Source organism: Sinohyriopsis cumingii, chromosome 17 (assembly GCF_028554795.1).
Source record: "Sinohyriopsis cumingii isolate HCF-2022 chromosome 17, ASM2855479v2, whole genome shotgun sequence".
Lineage (NCBI taxonomy): Eukaryota > Metazoa > Mollusca > Bivalvia > Unionida > Unionidae > Sinohyriopsis > Sinohyriopsis cumingii.
This window is the reverse complement of record NC_142977.1, coordinates 118,160,557-118,178,025: the sequence shown is the minus strand read 5'-3', so window position 1 is coordinate 118,178,025 and position 17,469 is coordinate 118,160,557. Positions and strand designations below refer to the sequence as shown.

Below are 17,469 nucleotides of genomic sequence, written 5' to 3'. Positions count from 1 at the left end.
CGAAGCTCAGACCGATATTCCTTGGATGGCTCTAGTCATGTCGGAGTTTTTTTTTAAATCGTGTAATGTGTTGTAATTGCTAAATTACAATGAATTCATTGGACACAAGTGTCAACATGAGGCAGATCTGAACAATTCAACAGTTAAAGACTCAGTGATGGAAATGATGATAGCAATAATGATAACTTCTTCCATCAGATTTTGATCAGTGACAACATGGATGAATTTGGGTGAATTTAAACCTGGTGATCTTTGTCATTGAAACTGTTGAATTCTGCATGGATTAATTTCCATTTTGTAAATATATATGCATGATTAGAACTGAACAGTAAGTAGTTTGATGTTTTAATATTTAAATACTTACCATGACATTGGTTAATCATTCAGGGTCAAAATGATAGGGGTGCAATTTATGTAAAGGAGTGTTTTATTTACAAGTGTACAGACTATGTCCCTTTGCAGAGAACATTATCAGCTACCCCTCAAGTGTCAGTGTTTAAAACTGGTCATAAGACAGAACTTTTCTATTAGGGTCATTTATTTGTGAGGTTTATTATTGAAATTCTTGACAGGGAAATATGTACTGACAATTTCATAATTATGACTATCTGAATTTATTTTTCAAAACTGAAGAGTATCAGCAGGATCAATGTATCCCACTGCTGATACTACATTTTATAATTTTGTAAAAATAAATGAAAAAAAAGTCTCAGTGTATACTGAAAACTGAAAATATTCGGCTAAAAAATTAGAAATTATAAATATGCGAATTTGACTATGTTATGCAACGATAATTGCTCAAGTCCTTATGCTGCTTCAACAAACCATAAGGCAAGCTGTCAGAATTGCTGTAAAAATGTAATCATGTGTACACCTAACATTGGTCACTGGACCATTGTAATTTGCAGCATGTTAACATTTGATAAACATGATGAGGGAGTTTGCAACCTATCAATTGCCAAACGGGTGAAATGACCCAATACTTACACATGCTGCTATAACTGAAGGACCAATGGCTGACCTGGCGGCGCACACAATGGCTGCTACAGCTAACTCAACACTAATGATGATAAGGTAGATAAATTCCTGTTAGAAAAAGAGAACAAATTTAATTAGAAATGTATACCTCAATTATGTGTAGTAAAACCTGTCTTGCATAGGAGTGAAATGGTTCACTCATGTATTGATGCCAAATATATAAATTGATACTAAAGTAACACGATTGATTAAAAATTATATTTGTCTTATAATCTTCAACAGCCATGAATATTTATTAGTCAATGACCTCTTTATTTTTGACGTGTGTAAATATATATTTTACTGTAGGCTGTGTATTGTGATACATCCTGATACATAACACATGCACATTACATACTGATACATCACACAGGCACATTATATACTGATACATTTCACATAGGACCATATTGTCACACCGTTTCACCCATAGTCTTCAGCAATTACCTGATGGATGTAAAAAAAATGGATTCTTAAGACAGACTGCTGCCTAATTGTGATAGTATATATAGTTCATATTTATAAAAAAGCCCAGGAATTTGTCCTGATAACATAATTCATAATGATCAAACATGCCCTGGAACTTATTCTGTGAGAATAATTTATGTTGAAAAAATGTGCATTGGAATTTGTCCTAAAAGAAAAGTTTATAATGATGAAATGTGCCAATATATAAACATAGATGGCATCCAAGATCAATATGCTGACAACTTCGGACTAAATGCTTAAAATTCAAATGTCTTGTGTAATTTGAACACATTAAAAAATTTATTTATATGTTTTAAGTCAATTCATCTGCATAAACTATGCAGATACAATGCTTCTCCACCCTTCTAAATTAAAGATGATCTCTTGGGCAGATTAGTGTATGCTAGATGAGGCTCTAAAAGTGCTAAATCTTAAGTCTGAATTTACAAGAAGTTTCTTTAATATGAGCACTCCGAAATGTTAACTATAAAAAAGCATGTAATAAAAAAGCAGTAAAAATAACTTCCCTTGATATACTACAGGAATGTTTCATTTTGCTATCTATCTTTATTGAATTAGTTTTATATGTGAAAGAGCTTATTTAATGATCATTTGTCATAATGATCATTTCATGCAGTAGGAGCTATGCTGTAGACTAGGGACACCATGTGGGTGCTTGTGATAAATTTTATGCTGTAGACTAGGGACACCATGTGGGTGCTTGTGATCAATTTTATGCTGTAGGCAAGGGACACCATGTGGGTGCTTGTGATCAATTTTATGCTGTAGACTAGGGACACCATGTGGGTGCTTGTGATCAATTTTATGCTGTAGGCAAGGTACACCATGTGGGTGCTTGTGATCAATTTTATGCTGTAGACAAGGGACACCATGTGGGTGCTTGTGATCAATTTTATGCTGTAGAGAAGGGACACTGTGGGTGCTTGTGATCAATTTTATACTGTAGACTAGGGACACCATGTGGGTGCTTGTGATCAATTTTATGCTGTAGAGAAGGGACACCATGTGGGTGCTTGTGATCAATTTTATGCTGTACACTAGGGACACCATGTGGGTGCTTGTGATCAATTTTATGCTGTAGAGAAGGGACACCAAGTGGGTGCTTGTGATCAATTTTGTGCTGTAGACTAGGGACACCATGTGGGTGCTCATGATCAATTTTATGCTGTAGAGAAGGGACACCATGTGGGTGCTTGTGATCAATTTTGTGCTGTAGACTAGGGACACCATGTGGGTGCTTGTGATCAATTTTGTGCTGTAGACTAAGGACACCATGTGGGTGCTTGTGATCAATTTTATGCTGTAGACTTGGGACACCATGTGGGTGCTTGTGATCAATTTTGTGCTGTAGACTAAGGACACCATGTGGGTGCTTGTGATCAATTTTGTGCTGTAGACTAGGGACACCATGTGGGTGCTTGTGATCAATTTTATACTGTAGACTAGGGACACCATGTGGGTGCTTGTGATCAATTTTGTGCTGTAGACTAAGGACACCATGTGGGTGCTTGTGATCAATTTTATGCTGTAGACTAAGGACACCATGTGGGTGCTTGTGATCAATTTTATGCTGTAGACTAAGGACACCATGTTGGTGCTTGTGATCAATTTTATGCTGCAGACTAGGGACATCATGTGTGTGCTTGTGATCGATTTTATGAAGTAGACTAGGAACATCATGTGGGTGCTCATGATCAATTTTATGCTGTAGACTAGGGACACCATGTGGATGCTTGTGATCATTTTTTTCCCTGTAGATCAAGGATAACATGAGGGAGCTTATGTTGTGGATTGTGGGGCATCATAAGGACACTATTGATCATTTCTATGCTGTGGATTGTGGGGCATCACAAGGACACGATTGATCATTTATATGCTGTGCATTGTGGGGCATCACAAGGACACTATTGATCATTTTTATGCTGTGCATTGTGGGGAATCACAAGGACCCTATTGATCATTTTTATGCTATTAATTGTGGGGCTTCACAAGGACATGATTGATCATTTCTGTGCTGTGCATTGTGGGGCATTACAAGGACACGATTGATCATTTTTATGCTTAAGAAGAATGGCAATCAAGCTGACCCACTACACTCACACCACTTAAGAAGAATGTCAATGATGCTGGCCCACTACACTCGCACCACTTAAGAAGAATGGCAATGATGCTGGCCCACTACACTCACACCATTTAAGAAGAACGGCAATGATGCTGGCCCACTACACTGGCACCACTTAAGAAGAATGGCAATCAAGCTGGCCCACTACACTAGCACCACTTAAGAAGAATGTCAATGATGCTGGCCCACTACATTCGCACCACTTAAGAAGAATGGCAATGATGCTGGCTCACTACACTCACACCACTTAAGAGTCAGATCCCATTACTTCTAATGTGTCACTAAGTACAGTCTTATGGGTGGCAGAGGATTGAGAGCGAGTAAAGAAACATCCTTTGAAAAAGGAGGCCCCAAGACATACACTGTTTACCGGAAGTATTCTGAGGTACTACTGCAGGTAAGATTGATCCATGAAGATGTCTATATAAACTTTACATATTCCAGAGAAAGAGCCAAGCAGCACTATGTGGTTAGACTGATTCTTTAGAGTGCCTGTATACACTAGGCATCATCCACAGGAAGTTGTGGAAGCGAACAAGTGTTTTTTGGTGGCTGATACCCTATGATTGATTTTGGTTGGGGCTCACTGCAGTGACTTACATGCCCAAATCAGATCACGAGGGCTGTTCCATTTAAACATACGTGGTAACCAGGGAAGGCAGTTTAATAAAAATATATGCCAGGGTACTTTGATTTCACATAGTTCATATTAAAATGATAAGAAAATTCTAAACTGCATATATGGGTGATTACCTAACATTAAGTACCTGTGCAATCATATAAATACTATCAAATGAAGGCAAAGTGATTTAAATGTAAAGGCAGAACTTTGTCATCATAGGAAGAAAGAAAAGTTGGAAATATAAAATGAGTAAACTTTCCTTTCAAGTGAAGACTACACCAACTTGTCAGTTTCAAACTTCCAGAAACATGGTAGATAATTCTCTGACGCCCCTTTTGGTGAGAAGATGCTACTTGGCATGAGCGGAAGTAGTAACTGAGAAATTCATGGGGGTTTGGCACCAATCCCTGTACCAAGGGGAGATCACTCTGTCTAACAGCCACATAGGTGGGATGATAACAAACTTTTAGCTAAAAGTTTGTAACATGGGATGGCTGAATTTGTAAGGGAGTTGTATTTCTCCTAAGGCATTATTATTGGGTAACATATTCAAAGAAGAAATCCATTTCATCACAAGTCTGGTGATTAATCCATGAATTGTGGGTGGGGGTTGGTCTCTGTTCTTTTGTGTACAACTTAGCCATAATACAAGAGTATTGTTTTACCTTCATACATTCACATTAATTACCTGGTATTCACAGGTTTATGTAATGGTCTCATCCATTCAACATGAACTGTGTGAAGTGGGTAAACCGATGATGTTAGGTAATACCCACTTTCCCCTAGTTATTTTGCACAGCCATATTTGATTACTTTAGTCTTGTGTAGCCAATGTTCTGATTGGTTGCTAGACATTGTTGCTAGGATGGCAAGTATAAAAGCCATGTGCAACAGGGCCTAGCATGGCAGATTCAATCAGTTTTCTTAGTGTTCAGTGAGACATTTCCATTTCTATCTTTATTTACACTTTCTGAATAAACACCATGACTCAGAAAGCCCTTGTCCTATGGATGCGAAATCCTGAGATGGTATAATAAAATGGAGATAATATATTATCCACAGAAGTGTATTTATCTCTTGAGAACATTGTGACGGATACACAGAACCTTCAATGTGGTTGTTTATGCACCTTCAAAACTTTCTCTATTTATACGATAGGCTAGAGGCAACTTTCATGGTGTATGTACCTTTGGGAGTATATATATCTCTCATAAGGCCAGAGCCAATACACATTGTATGTACATTTGGGAGTATATATATCTCTCATAAGACCACAGCCAATTCACGGTCTATGTGCATTTGGGAGTATATATATCTCTCATAAGGCCAGAGCCAATTCAGTCTATGTACATTTGGGAGAATATATAGCTCTCATAAGGCCAGAGCCAATTCACAGTGTATGCACCATTGGGAGTATATATATCTCTCATAAGGCCAGAGCCAATTCAGTGTATGTACCTTTGGGAGTATATATGTCTCTCATAAGGCCAGAGCCAATTCATTGGGTATGTACCTTTGGGAGTATATATATATATATATATATATATATATATATATATATATATATATATATATATACATATATCATAATGCCAGAGCCAATTCACAGTGTATGTACCTTTGGGAGCATATATATCTTTCATAAGGCCAAAGCCAATACACATTATGGTGTATTAGGCACTGAGTGTCATTACACTTATGTCAGGGTTGTGCACCTTCTGGGTAGTACCCTCCCCCACTGTGTCCACTACTAGCACCTTCAGAGACTTGTAATGAGTGCACCTTATGCTATTGTAAGAAAACTGGTATAGTTATCTGATGTACCTTCGTGGTGTAGTATTGTCAGGGGTGCAGAAATTTTGTCAAAATCAAGTTGTCCACAGACAAGCCAATCAAAAAGTATACTTGTCCATACAAAAGACCCACTTGTCCAAGTTAATAAGCACGGTGAAGATACGACTGTTAAAATGTTAACTTTTTAGAAGCTTCATCATTTAACTGCATGCAGTATGCATCTGTGATATGTAAAATATACTCGATATTACAACTTGTCTTATTTTTGGGCTTATATGGTCAGGGTCTACAGATCTAACAAGAATGCAATCTTGGTCTATAACTGCTGAAACTGATGAAAATTAACTTTGCTCTGGATATGATATCCTTGACATTTTTCAGTACAATGTCAGATTTACTGTCGATGAAGTCTGTGCATGCAGTTCTGCTATGTGATCAGTTCCAAGAAAAACTCCATTTTTTATTTGAACTTCACAATGAAATTCATGCTCTGAAAACAATTTTCTCAGCTTTGCTTTGGCATATGCTGTGTTAAATAGCTTGTAATGTGTTAAATAGCTATGCTGTGTTAAATAGCTTGTAATGTGTTAAACAGCATTGCTGTGTTAAATAGCTATGCTGTGTTAAATAGCTTGTAATGTGTTAAATAGCAATGCTGTGTTAAAAAGCTATGCTGTGTTAAATAGCTTGTAATGTGTTAAATAGCTATGCTGTGTTAAATAGCTTGTAATGTGTTAAATAGCAATGCTGTATTAAAAAGCTATGCTGTGTTAAATAGCTTGTAATGTGTTAAATAGCTATGCTGTGTTAAATAGCTTGTAATGTGTTAAATAGCAATGCTGTGTTAAATAGCTTGAAATGAGTTAAATAGCTATGTTGTGTTAAATAGCTATGCTGTGTTAAATAGCTAAGCTGTGTTAAATAGCTATGCTGTGTTAAATAGCTTGTAATGTGTTAAATAGCTATGCTGTGTTAAAGAGCTTAAATGTGTTAAATAGCTATGCTGTGTTAAATAGCTTGTAATGTGTTAAATAGCTATACTGTGTTAAATAGCTTGTAATGTGTTAAATAGCTGTGCTGTGTTAAATAGCTTATATGTGTTAAATAACTATGCTGTGTTAAATAGCTATGCTGTGTTAAATAGCTTGTAATGTGTTAAATAACTATGCTGATTTAAATAGCTTGTTGTTGTTGTTTTTGTTGTAGAGTTTAACACCATTTTTCGGCACACGATAGGCTATACATGGCGGCCAGTATTAATGATGGAGGAAGAACCCGGAAAACCCCCGGAAAGAACCACCGACACACAAGAAGCTACTGGCAAGTTTTCTCACATGCCTACAAAGCCGAATCTGAGACTCGAACCCATGCAGACAGAGGTGAGATGGCAGTGATCCGTAATGGAGAGTGCTTTAGACCACTCGGCCACTCGGGGCCCCAAATAGCTTATTGTAATGTTCAACTTGGCTCAACTGTATTTATTGATCACTCTAAATCACCCACTTTCTAAGATTTGGCCTTTTCAGTAACAAATTTTGATAATGATTACTGACATGTATTGCACTTTGAACTTGTTTGGTGTGTTAACAGTGTCTTTCCTTTGATAACCTGCCTTGCAAATAATCAAATGGTTTTGTCAGCAGTAGAGGGGTATCTCTATATATATATTGTTGTTTGCTCCACACAGTATTACAAATTTAATTAGATCAGCAATTCAGTAAATTTTAAGTTAAGCATCATTAAAGGTAGCTAAAAGTACCTAATTCATTTTAAATACTTTGAGTGAAACAAATTAGCTAATTTTTAGCTAAATTTAATGATGACCTGCTAATTTACTGAATTACTGATTGGATAAAATTCACAATGATGTATGGAATGAACTATACATAATGTGATTGTTTGATATTTGCTGGTCTCAAGCCAAAGAAACTAATGCAACAAAGAATCTTAGAAATCATGTTTTCCTATTTTATCGTATCTACCGTTATAGTCAAGTTTAGTTTTTAACTTTTCATCCATCAGCTCAACCTTTATAATGAAACAATCCATCCATACGCATTTATGAATAAATTCATCACAGTTGCACATCATGGTTTCATGTAGTCCAGCTATTGGTTCAAAACAATTGATTCCTCTGGGAAACCCTATCTTCCAGCCAATGAAATTTGTTCTGATCTAGCCAACAAAAGGTAACACTGAAACCAGTGCTGTCTGCTTTTATTGGTTGTATCTATAGAAGAAATGGCCAGTGTCAGTCATAACTGATGCATTTCAGCACACACTATGCAAACATACAATGCACCCATATGCTACTTGATGGCAACTATGAATGGCGCTTTTGTAAACATCACTCAGACAAAATGGGAAGTACTGCACTTTCAAGTTACAGGCCACAATTTACTTGTCCACAGGCTGTTCATCCATAAGAACAAATTTCCGACTCGGACAATATGGACATTGAATTTCTGCACCGCTGACTGGGCATCTTTAGCACCTATGTTTCACCACATTATATGCTACTTTTGTGTGGCAAGTTTTCAGTGCACCTTCGCCTGTCTATTTCCTATTTGCATCTTTTGCCATGGTCTTTGCCAGTGTTTCAGTGGTGCACCTTCTATAATAATCATGGTGCAGATAATAAAACATCTCATTCTCTGGTGAAAACACCTATAATATTTATGGTGCGAACCGCTCCGGTGGCCTAGTGGATCAAGCATCTGCCTTGGATGCAGGAGGTCGTGGGTTTGATCCCCAGTTGAGTCATACCATCATACCAATATCTTACAAAAATGGTACTAACAGCTGCCTCACTTGGTGCTCAGCATTTACGAGGTTAGTGTTAAGACTGGTTGAACTGGTGTCAGGATAATGTGACTGGTCTTTGGCATTATGCCCCATTGCTTGACATCACTATAAACGGCAATGCTGCAGATATTGTAACGATATGACTGAAAAATTGTTAAAGCTACGTTAAAAATCTAAATCACACACACGCATATTTATGGTACATGTCATAAAACATATCTCATTCTTTGGTGAAAACACCTATAATAATATTTATGGTGCATATCATAAAACATATCTCATTCTCTGGTGAAAACACCTATAATAATATTTATGGTGCATGTCATAAAACATTTATTTCATTCTCTGGTGAAAACACCTATAATAATATTTATGGTGCAGATAATAAAACATATCTCATTCTCTGGTGAAAACACCTATAATAATATTTATGGTGCAGATAATAAAACATATCTCATTCTCTGGTGAAAACACCTATAATAACATTTATGGTGTATGCCATAAAACATATCTCATTCTCTGGTGAAAACACCTATAAAAATATTTATGGTGCAGATAATAAAACATATCTCATTCTCTGGTGAAAACACCTATAATAATATTTATGGTGCATGTCATAAAACATATCTCATTCTCTGGTGAAAACACCTATAATAATATTTATGGTGCAGATAATAAAACATATCTCATTCTCTGGTGAAAACACCTATAATAATATTTATGGTGCATGTCATAAAACATTTATTTCATTCTCTGGTGAAAACACCTATAATAATATTTATGGTGCAGATAATAAAACATATCTCATTCTCTGGTGAAAACACCTATAATAATATTTATGGTGCAGATAATAAAACATATCTCATTCTCTGGTGAAAACACCTATAATAATATTTATGGTGTATGCCATAAAACATATCTCATTCTCTGGTGAAAACACCTATAAAAATATTTATGGTGCAGATAATAAAACATATCTCATTCTCTGGTGAAAACACCTATAATAATATTTATGGTGCATGCCATAAAACATATCTCATTCTCTGGTGAAAACACCTATAAAAATATTTATGGTGCAGATAATAAAACATATCTCATTCTCTGGTGAAAACACCTATAATAATATTTATGGTGCATGCCATAAAACATATCTCATTCTCTGGTGAAAACACCTATAAAAATATTTATGGTGCAGATAATAAAACATATCTCATTCTCTGGTGAAAACACCTATAATAATATTTATGGTGCATGCCATAAAACATATCTCATTCTCTGGTGAAAACACCTATAAAATATTTATGGTGCAGATAATAAAACATATCTCATTCTCTGGTGAAAACACCTATAATAATATTTATGGTGCATGTCATAAAACATATCTCATTCTCTGGTGAAAACACCTATAATAATATTTATGGTGCAGATAATAAAATATATCTCATTCTCTGGTGAAAACACCTATAATAATATTTATGGTGCATGTCATAAAACATTTATTTCATTCTCTGGTGAAAACACCTATAATAATATTTATGGTGCAGATAATAAAACATATCTCATTCTCTGGTGAAAACACCTATAATAATATTTATGGTGTATGCCATAAAACATATCTCATTCTCTGGTGAAAACACCTATAAAAATATTTATGGTGCAGATAATAAAACATATCTCATTCTCTGGTGAAAACACCTATAATAATATTTATGGTGCATGCCATAAAACATATCTCATTCTCTGGTGAAAACACCTATAAAAATATTTATGGTGCAGATAATAAAACATATCTCATTCTCTGGTGAAAACACCTATAATAATATTTATGGTGCATGCCATAAAACATATCTCATTCTCTGGTGAAAACACCTATAAAAATATTTATGGTGCAGATAATAAAACATATCTCATTCTCTGGTGAAAACACCTATAATAATATTTATGGTGCATGCCATAAAACATATCTCATTCTCTGGTGAAAACACCTATAAAAATATTTATGGTGCAGATAATAAAACATATCTCATTCTCTGGTGAAAACACCTATAATAATATTTATGGTGCATGCCATAAAACATATCTCATTCTCTGGTGAAAACACCTATAAAATATTTATGGTGCAGATAATAAAACATATCTCATTCTCTGGTGAAAACACCTATAATAATATTTATGGTGCATGTCATAAAACATATCTCATTCTCTGGTGAAAACACCTATAATAATATTTATGGTGCAGATAATAAAATATATCTCATTCTCTGGTGAAAACACCTATAATAATATTTATGGTGCATGTCATAAAACATTTATTTCATTCTCTGGTGAAAACACCTATAATAATATTTATGGTGCAGATAATAAAACATATCTCATTCTCTGGTGAAAACACCTATAATAATATTTATGGTGTATGCCATAAAACATATCTCATTCTCTGGTGAAAACACCTATAAAAATATTTATGGTGCAGATAATAAAACATATCTCATTCTCTGGTGAAAACACCTATAATAATATTTATGGTGCATGCCATAAAACATATCTCATTCTCTGGTGAAAACACCTATAAAAATATTTATGGTGCAGATAATAAAACATATCTCATTCTCTGGTGAAAACACCTATAATAATATTTATGGTGCATGCCATAAAACATATCTCATTCTCTGGTGAAAACACCTATAAAAATATTTATGGTGCAGATAATAAAACATATCTCATTCTCTGGTGAAAACACCTATAATAATATTTATGGTGCATGCCATAAAACATATCTCATTCTCTGGTGAAAACACCTATAAAAATATTTATGGTGCAGATAATAAAACATATCTCGTTCTATTTGATTCTATGTAATAAGTATAACATCGTCTAAATTGGCATTAGACTGCTAGAATTATATCTCTAATAAACAAATTTAGCCAATTATTCCACTGTAATTTTTGTACAAGCATATTATGTTATTTTGAATTGGTCTCAAATATATATTTATTTTATAGAATCAAATAATATCTACATATATTAGCAACTGATGGCAGCCTTAACAAACTTATTTTGTGTTGACAGTTTTTGCTTACATTGTCTCTTTTCTTAAGACAAGAAGTAGTGGACCCAACATGTAACTGCCATTTGAGTCTGTAATTAATAATTAATAATTCTCCTCCATCTCTCAAATTTTTCTTTTCTATCTGCAGAAATTTGATTTTTTGATAAATCATGCATTTCAGCATCATACTTTGACATGACATTTATACAACCTTCAAAATATGTTACTCTTGTAAGCATCAGCAAATTCAGTGCAAAAAATAGCACAAGCCCCATAATTTAAAATGCAGAAAACCTTCACTGAAATTGATTTCCATCTGAAAATTTTGAATGTTCCTGCAATTTTCACTATCACTAGCATCACCTTAGATTTTAATCACGTGACATTTTGAAAAACCAAAGAAAATTTACACATCACTGTGGCTAAGACAAATCTACAGATGACTTTGTAAATGATAAACATGAATAAAATCATGGTGATTAAAATGGCAAGATTCCTTTATTCATGTTGTAAAATCTACCATAATCTGGCAATATATTTATAAGCATGCGTGTAACTTGAATGATTTTTGAGATTCACCAGTTTTCAGACTTTCCAGACTTGAAACATTTTTGTTAACAGGGGTGGGTGAGTCAAACATTTTTAACATTAGTAGTATTGTTTATCTTTTACTGCAGCATCTAATAACTTGAAGCTTGTTTGTCTATTTTTAAAACAGTTCTGTAACAGTCTGCACATATACTCACATAGAGTTCCCAGAAACCAGGAAGTCTGCCAAAGATGTTGAATGCATGAACAATGAAGAAGATAAGTGTGACAATGAAAGCTGACATCGTTGCCCACTGAACAAATCCTGCTCCCAGAAAAGCCCAGTTGATGTCAACAAGTGCACAGATAAAAGCGAGCATGTCAAGAACCTGAAATAAGACATTTGTATTTGTTTTCATTGTTGCCACTTTCTTGAAGCTACTATCAAACACAGTACTCTATTCAACTGCAACGCAACAGTGAGGTCAGAGGTAATACAGAGAATCTATGTTGTTGTGATATAATATTCACTTCTATTATCTCTAATGTTTAAAAAAATTGGGTGTACCAAAAAAAAGTACAAAATTACTGATCATTCCTTTAAGTCAACTCTTGAGTAAAAAATCTACAATTTTTGCAACAAGGATATGGAATTCTCTGAATTACAAATCAAAAGACAAATCAGGATTCTTATTAATTAATAGTGTATTGAAAAAAAATGGCAGAATACGAAGAGTGGGAGTAGACTATGAAATTGAAAGACCTTTAGACCTTCATGCCAGGATGTTTTTTTGCCAGATCTGGTTGTATTTTGTAAAGCAGTTTTTAAACAAGAAAAACAATGTTTTTTCTGCTTTCAGTAATAATTAGTATGTTGTATATAAATATACAAATCTAGCCACCCAACTGAAGCTGAGGTTACCATCCAAGCTGTAGAGAGGTGTATTTCTGATGTGAAGTCATGGATGACATGTAACAAGCTGCAGATGAATGATGATAAAACCAAAGCCATTCTGATCACCATGTAAAGACTTTCCCATTCACATCCTGTACCTCCAACAATAAGTATCAGCAATACCAACATGAAAAGTGTACACAGTCAGTATGAAACCTAGGTGCCACTCTTGACAGCAATACCAACATGAAAAGTGTACACAGTCAGTATGAAACCTAGGTGCCACTCTTGACAGCAATACCAACATGATAAGTGTACACAGTCAGTATGAAACCTAGGTGCCACTCTTGACAGCAATACCAACATGAAAAGTGTACAGTCAGTATGAAACCTAGGTGCCACTCTTGAAAGCAATACCAACATGAAAAATGTACACAGTATGAAACTAGGTACCACTCTTGACACTAATACCAACATGAAAAATGTACACAGTCAGTATGAAACCTAGTTGCCACTCTTGACAGTAATACCAACATGAAAAGTGTACAGTCAGTATAAAACCTAGGTGCCACTCTTGACAGCAAAACCAACATGAAAAGTATACACAGCCAGTATGAAACCTAGGTGCCACTCTTGACAGTACATGTAATACCAACATGAAAAGCATACACAGTCAGAATAAAACCTAGGTGCCACTCTTGACAGCAATACCAACATGAAATGTGTACACAGTCAATATGAAACCTAGGTGCCACTCTTGACAGTATGCTCTTGTTACAACAACATGTAATGAACATGTGCAAGGCTGCAAATCTGGAGCTGAGACTACATTCACAATTTTCTTTGGATGATGCCTCTAAAACACTGTGTCCATTAGTACTTTCAAAACTGGAGTACTGTAATTCACTTCTGTTTGGTTCATCTCAGTAAGAACTGATCACACTTCCCCCCCATGGTCTGTAACCATCACTGCATACCCTTTCGATTCAGATTCAAACACAAAATCTGTTCAATATGCTGCATTTCGTTGACTGGTTCCAATCCAATAAATATCTGACCTCAACCACGTTTATACTCAATCTAGAAACTTACAGTCCTTTTCACAAGCTCACATTCTCATTGTTCCCACTGTGAAAACAAAGTCATATGGACAACATTCTTTTGCATACCAGGACCCAGCTATGTGGAATGAATTACCCATAGATCTTAGAACAATGTGATCTCATTCAAGAGTGCTCAAGAAAGTCAGCTATTTCAAGGATAAGGACATATAATGACTTAATAATGTATACTTCCATATTTATTGTCAGCATGTTTTTTCTTTAGTAATTTCATGGTGTTTGTTTTTGTAATCTTGTTGTATGTGCTTTTATATGTGATCTAATACTGTCAAGCAGTTAGAACTTCTAAAGATGAGGTGCTGTAATAATCCACGTTATTATAATTATTATTATTATTATTATTGTTATTGAATGGCAAAGTTGAATGATTTGTACCAATCTGAAAAGGCTTTATACCAAAATGCTTCAAGTCAAATTAGGTACATGGCTTTATACCAGAATACTTTGAGTCAAATTAGGTCCATGGCTTTATGCCAGAATGCTTTTGAGTCAAATCAGGTCCATGACTTTATGCCAGAATGCTTTGAGTCAAATTAGGTCCATGGCTTTATGCCAGAATGCTTCAAGTCAAATTAGGTTCATAGCTTTATGCCAGAATGCTTTGAGTCAAATTAGGTCCATGACTTTATGCCAGAATGTTCTGTGTCAGTTTGGGTTCTTTACACCCCATTATATCTTACTTGATACAAAGTATATGATTCACGTGATAATACAAAGTAGGTCTGCTTTTAGACAAATGTAACAATACAACAAACTTTTCCTCAAGATAGAAATAAAAATAATGATGGGCTGGCAGACATGGCTGTGATGGCATTTATGATGATTACATGCAAATCAGATTAAAAGATGGAACTAAAACATTAATTTCATTTTACAAAACTTATTTAATTGGTAATTATTTACTAAAGTGTACACCAGTACAAATTAGTGACATTTTCAATGATTTCATCAAATATTGTTTTTTATGGTGTACAAAGAACGTTGTTTTGAAAGCTAATTTGAAAAAAACATGTACAACTGAAGTAAATATGGTAGTTTTTGAGAAGCCAAAAATAGCAAATATTTATGATGTTGGATGACACACAGTAGATAGATAGAGGACCATACCACAGGCTTACTTATGGCCAGGTGAGTAACGAACAAACATTTAGGTCTGAAACCCCACAGGCACACCACTGTTTAGAAATATGACAGGTGTGACCTATATTTATTTCTAAAGTCACATGGACCATACTAACCATTTCTACAATTTTCAGAGCTCCTGGTACAGTCTTTAGATAATTTATGTCAAAGCCGGTCTTAGGTTCTGGAGGGCTGTTGGGTTCACTGGTTGGAGTGTATGGGGGAGGCTCATTAAGGGGCTCATCAATAGCGTCTGTGGGAACACTCTTAAAATCTGACATTTTTTTTCTTCCTGTGGAAAAAGTCCTGAAATTGAAAGAATAGAAAGTTAACAGAGACATCTATCAGTAATAAAACTTCTTTGAACCAGTCCCTCTGTAATGCAGCTTCTTTTGCACACTGTCCACATTTTTTGAAATTGCAATAAGGTTATTTTAATGCTGTCTAACCCTGTGTATACATTTTTTGAAATTGCAATAAGGTTATTTTAATGCTGTCTAACCCTGTGTATACATTTTTTGAAATTGCAATAAGGTTATTTTAATGCTGTCTAACCCTGTGTATACATTTTTTGAAATTGCAATAAGGTTATTTTAATGCTGTCTAACCCTGTGTATACATTTTTTGAAATTGCAATAAGGTTATTTTAATGCTGTCTAACCCTCTGTATTCATTTTTTGTTTGAACAGTATCTGGTATAGTAAAGTTTCACTGTAACTGTTCAGCTGTATCTTTTTTATACAATTAAACTTGTCATTAGAGACTCTTTTGGGAGACTATCCATCATTCATAACCATTCATTTTAATGCACAAATCTATCTAGTTACTGTATGTACTCAAGTTGACTTCAACTGCAAATTGCACATAACCCACATTTTTAACATTTGTAAAACTTCCTTGATGCAAGTTCAAATTATAACATAATGCTTGTTCCAGGGCACAATGTGCCAATCAAATTTAGTTTATCAACCATTTACATCACTTGATTAGCAATGCTAATGGTGAGTTCCAGTTGAAATTTCATCAAGGCTATAGTTTTGTTGCATCTGTAAACAGATTAAAGACATACATAATATTATACTCCCAATTTCTGAGAAAATAAATTATTTCTCCTATCAATTTCATGCAGGTATGGCCTGATGTAAGGATGTTCAAGTTTGCTAGTCCAGCTAGTAAGAGGCAACCCAATGCCAACACAGCACAATGTCAGTGAATCCCGATATTACAATAGGTAAATGGCTCTGACCTTACACCCTAACATAAATGTCCAAATATCAAAAATGGAGTGGCAAGGGTCAGATAAAACTCACGACTACTTTATGCTGAACAAGCTGTTTCAGTAAAAAAATTACCATAGAGTTGGGGGGGGGGGCAATATTATGAACCATGTCATTTGATGTTAATTTCTAGATGGCAAGTGAGTCTTGTCACGTCCTTTTTAACAACAATGGGTTCATGAGCCTGCAAGAGCTGTCTCAGAAGAATTTCACAGTTTAAAGAATAAGAAGGCAATTGACTAATACAATGAAAATTAAAATAACTTGTATCAGTATGTGTATCATCGATGAATCGTTTCACCCCTATCATCACATACCCACAGTGGCTAAGCCTGCAACGTGAACCTACATGGACAGAGATGAAATGACAGTAACCGGTAAAGTTGAGAGCTTTGGATCACTCTGCAACCCATGGCCCTGCACAGAATTTGATGTCATAAAAAAAGCATTTTGTGTTTTAAAAATATGTCACTATTTCCAGAAATAGTCAGTAAAACTTAAAACTGGCAGATATATGATTTGCATCAACAATCGAGAAATAACACTGATATAGCATTGATTATTAGTAAAATAATAGGAAAAATTAAAAAATTAAACCAAATTGTTCAGGATGTACATGTCATGGTTA

General features: G+C 34.9%; 1 protein-coding gene across 1 annotated transcript in view; it reads right to left on the bottom strand.

Annotated features, from left to right (window-relative positions):
* The window catches only part of LOC149779736 (CKLF-like MARVEL transmembrane domain-containing protein 4), a 43,034-nt gene that overhangs the window by 19,068 nt on the left and 6,497 nt on the right, over positions 1 to 17,469 (bottom strand). Inside the window, exons 2-4 of the mRNA XM_089940596.1 lie at positions 15,681 to 15,870; positions 12,645 to 12,815; positions 988 to 1,086 (exon numbers count right to left, since the gene is read on the bottom strand). Coding sequence (XP_089796722.1) covers positions 988 to 1,086; positions 12,645 to 12,815; positions 15,681 to 15,845 — 435 coding nt within the window. The 5' untranslated portion in view covers positions 15,846 to 15,870. The remainder of the gene's footprint in view (positions 1 to 987; positions 1,087 to 12,644; positions 12,816 to 15,680; positions 15,871 to 17,469) is intronic.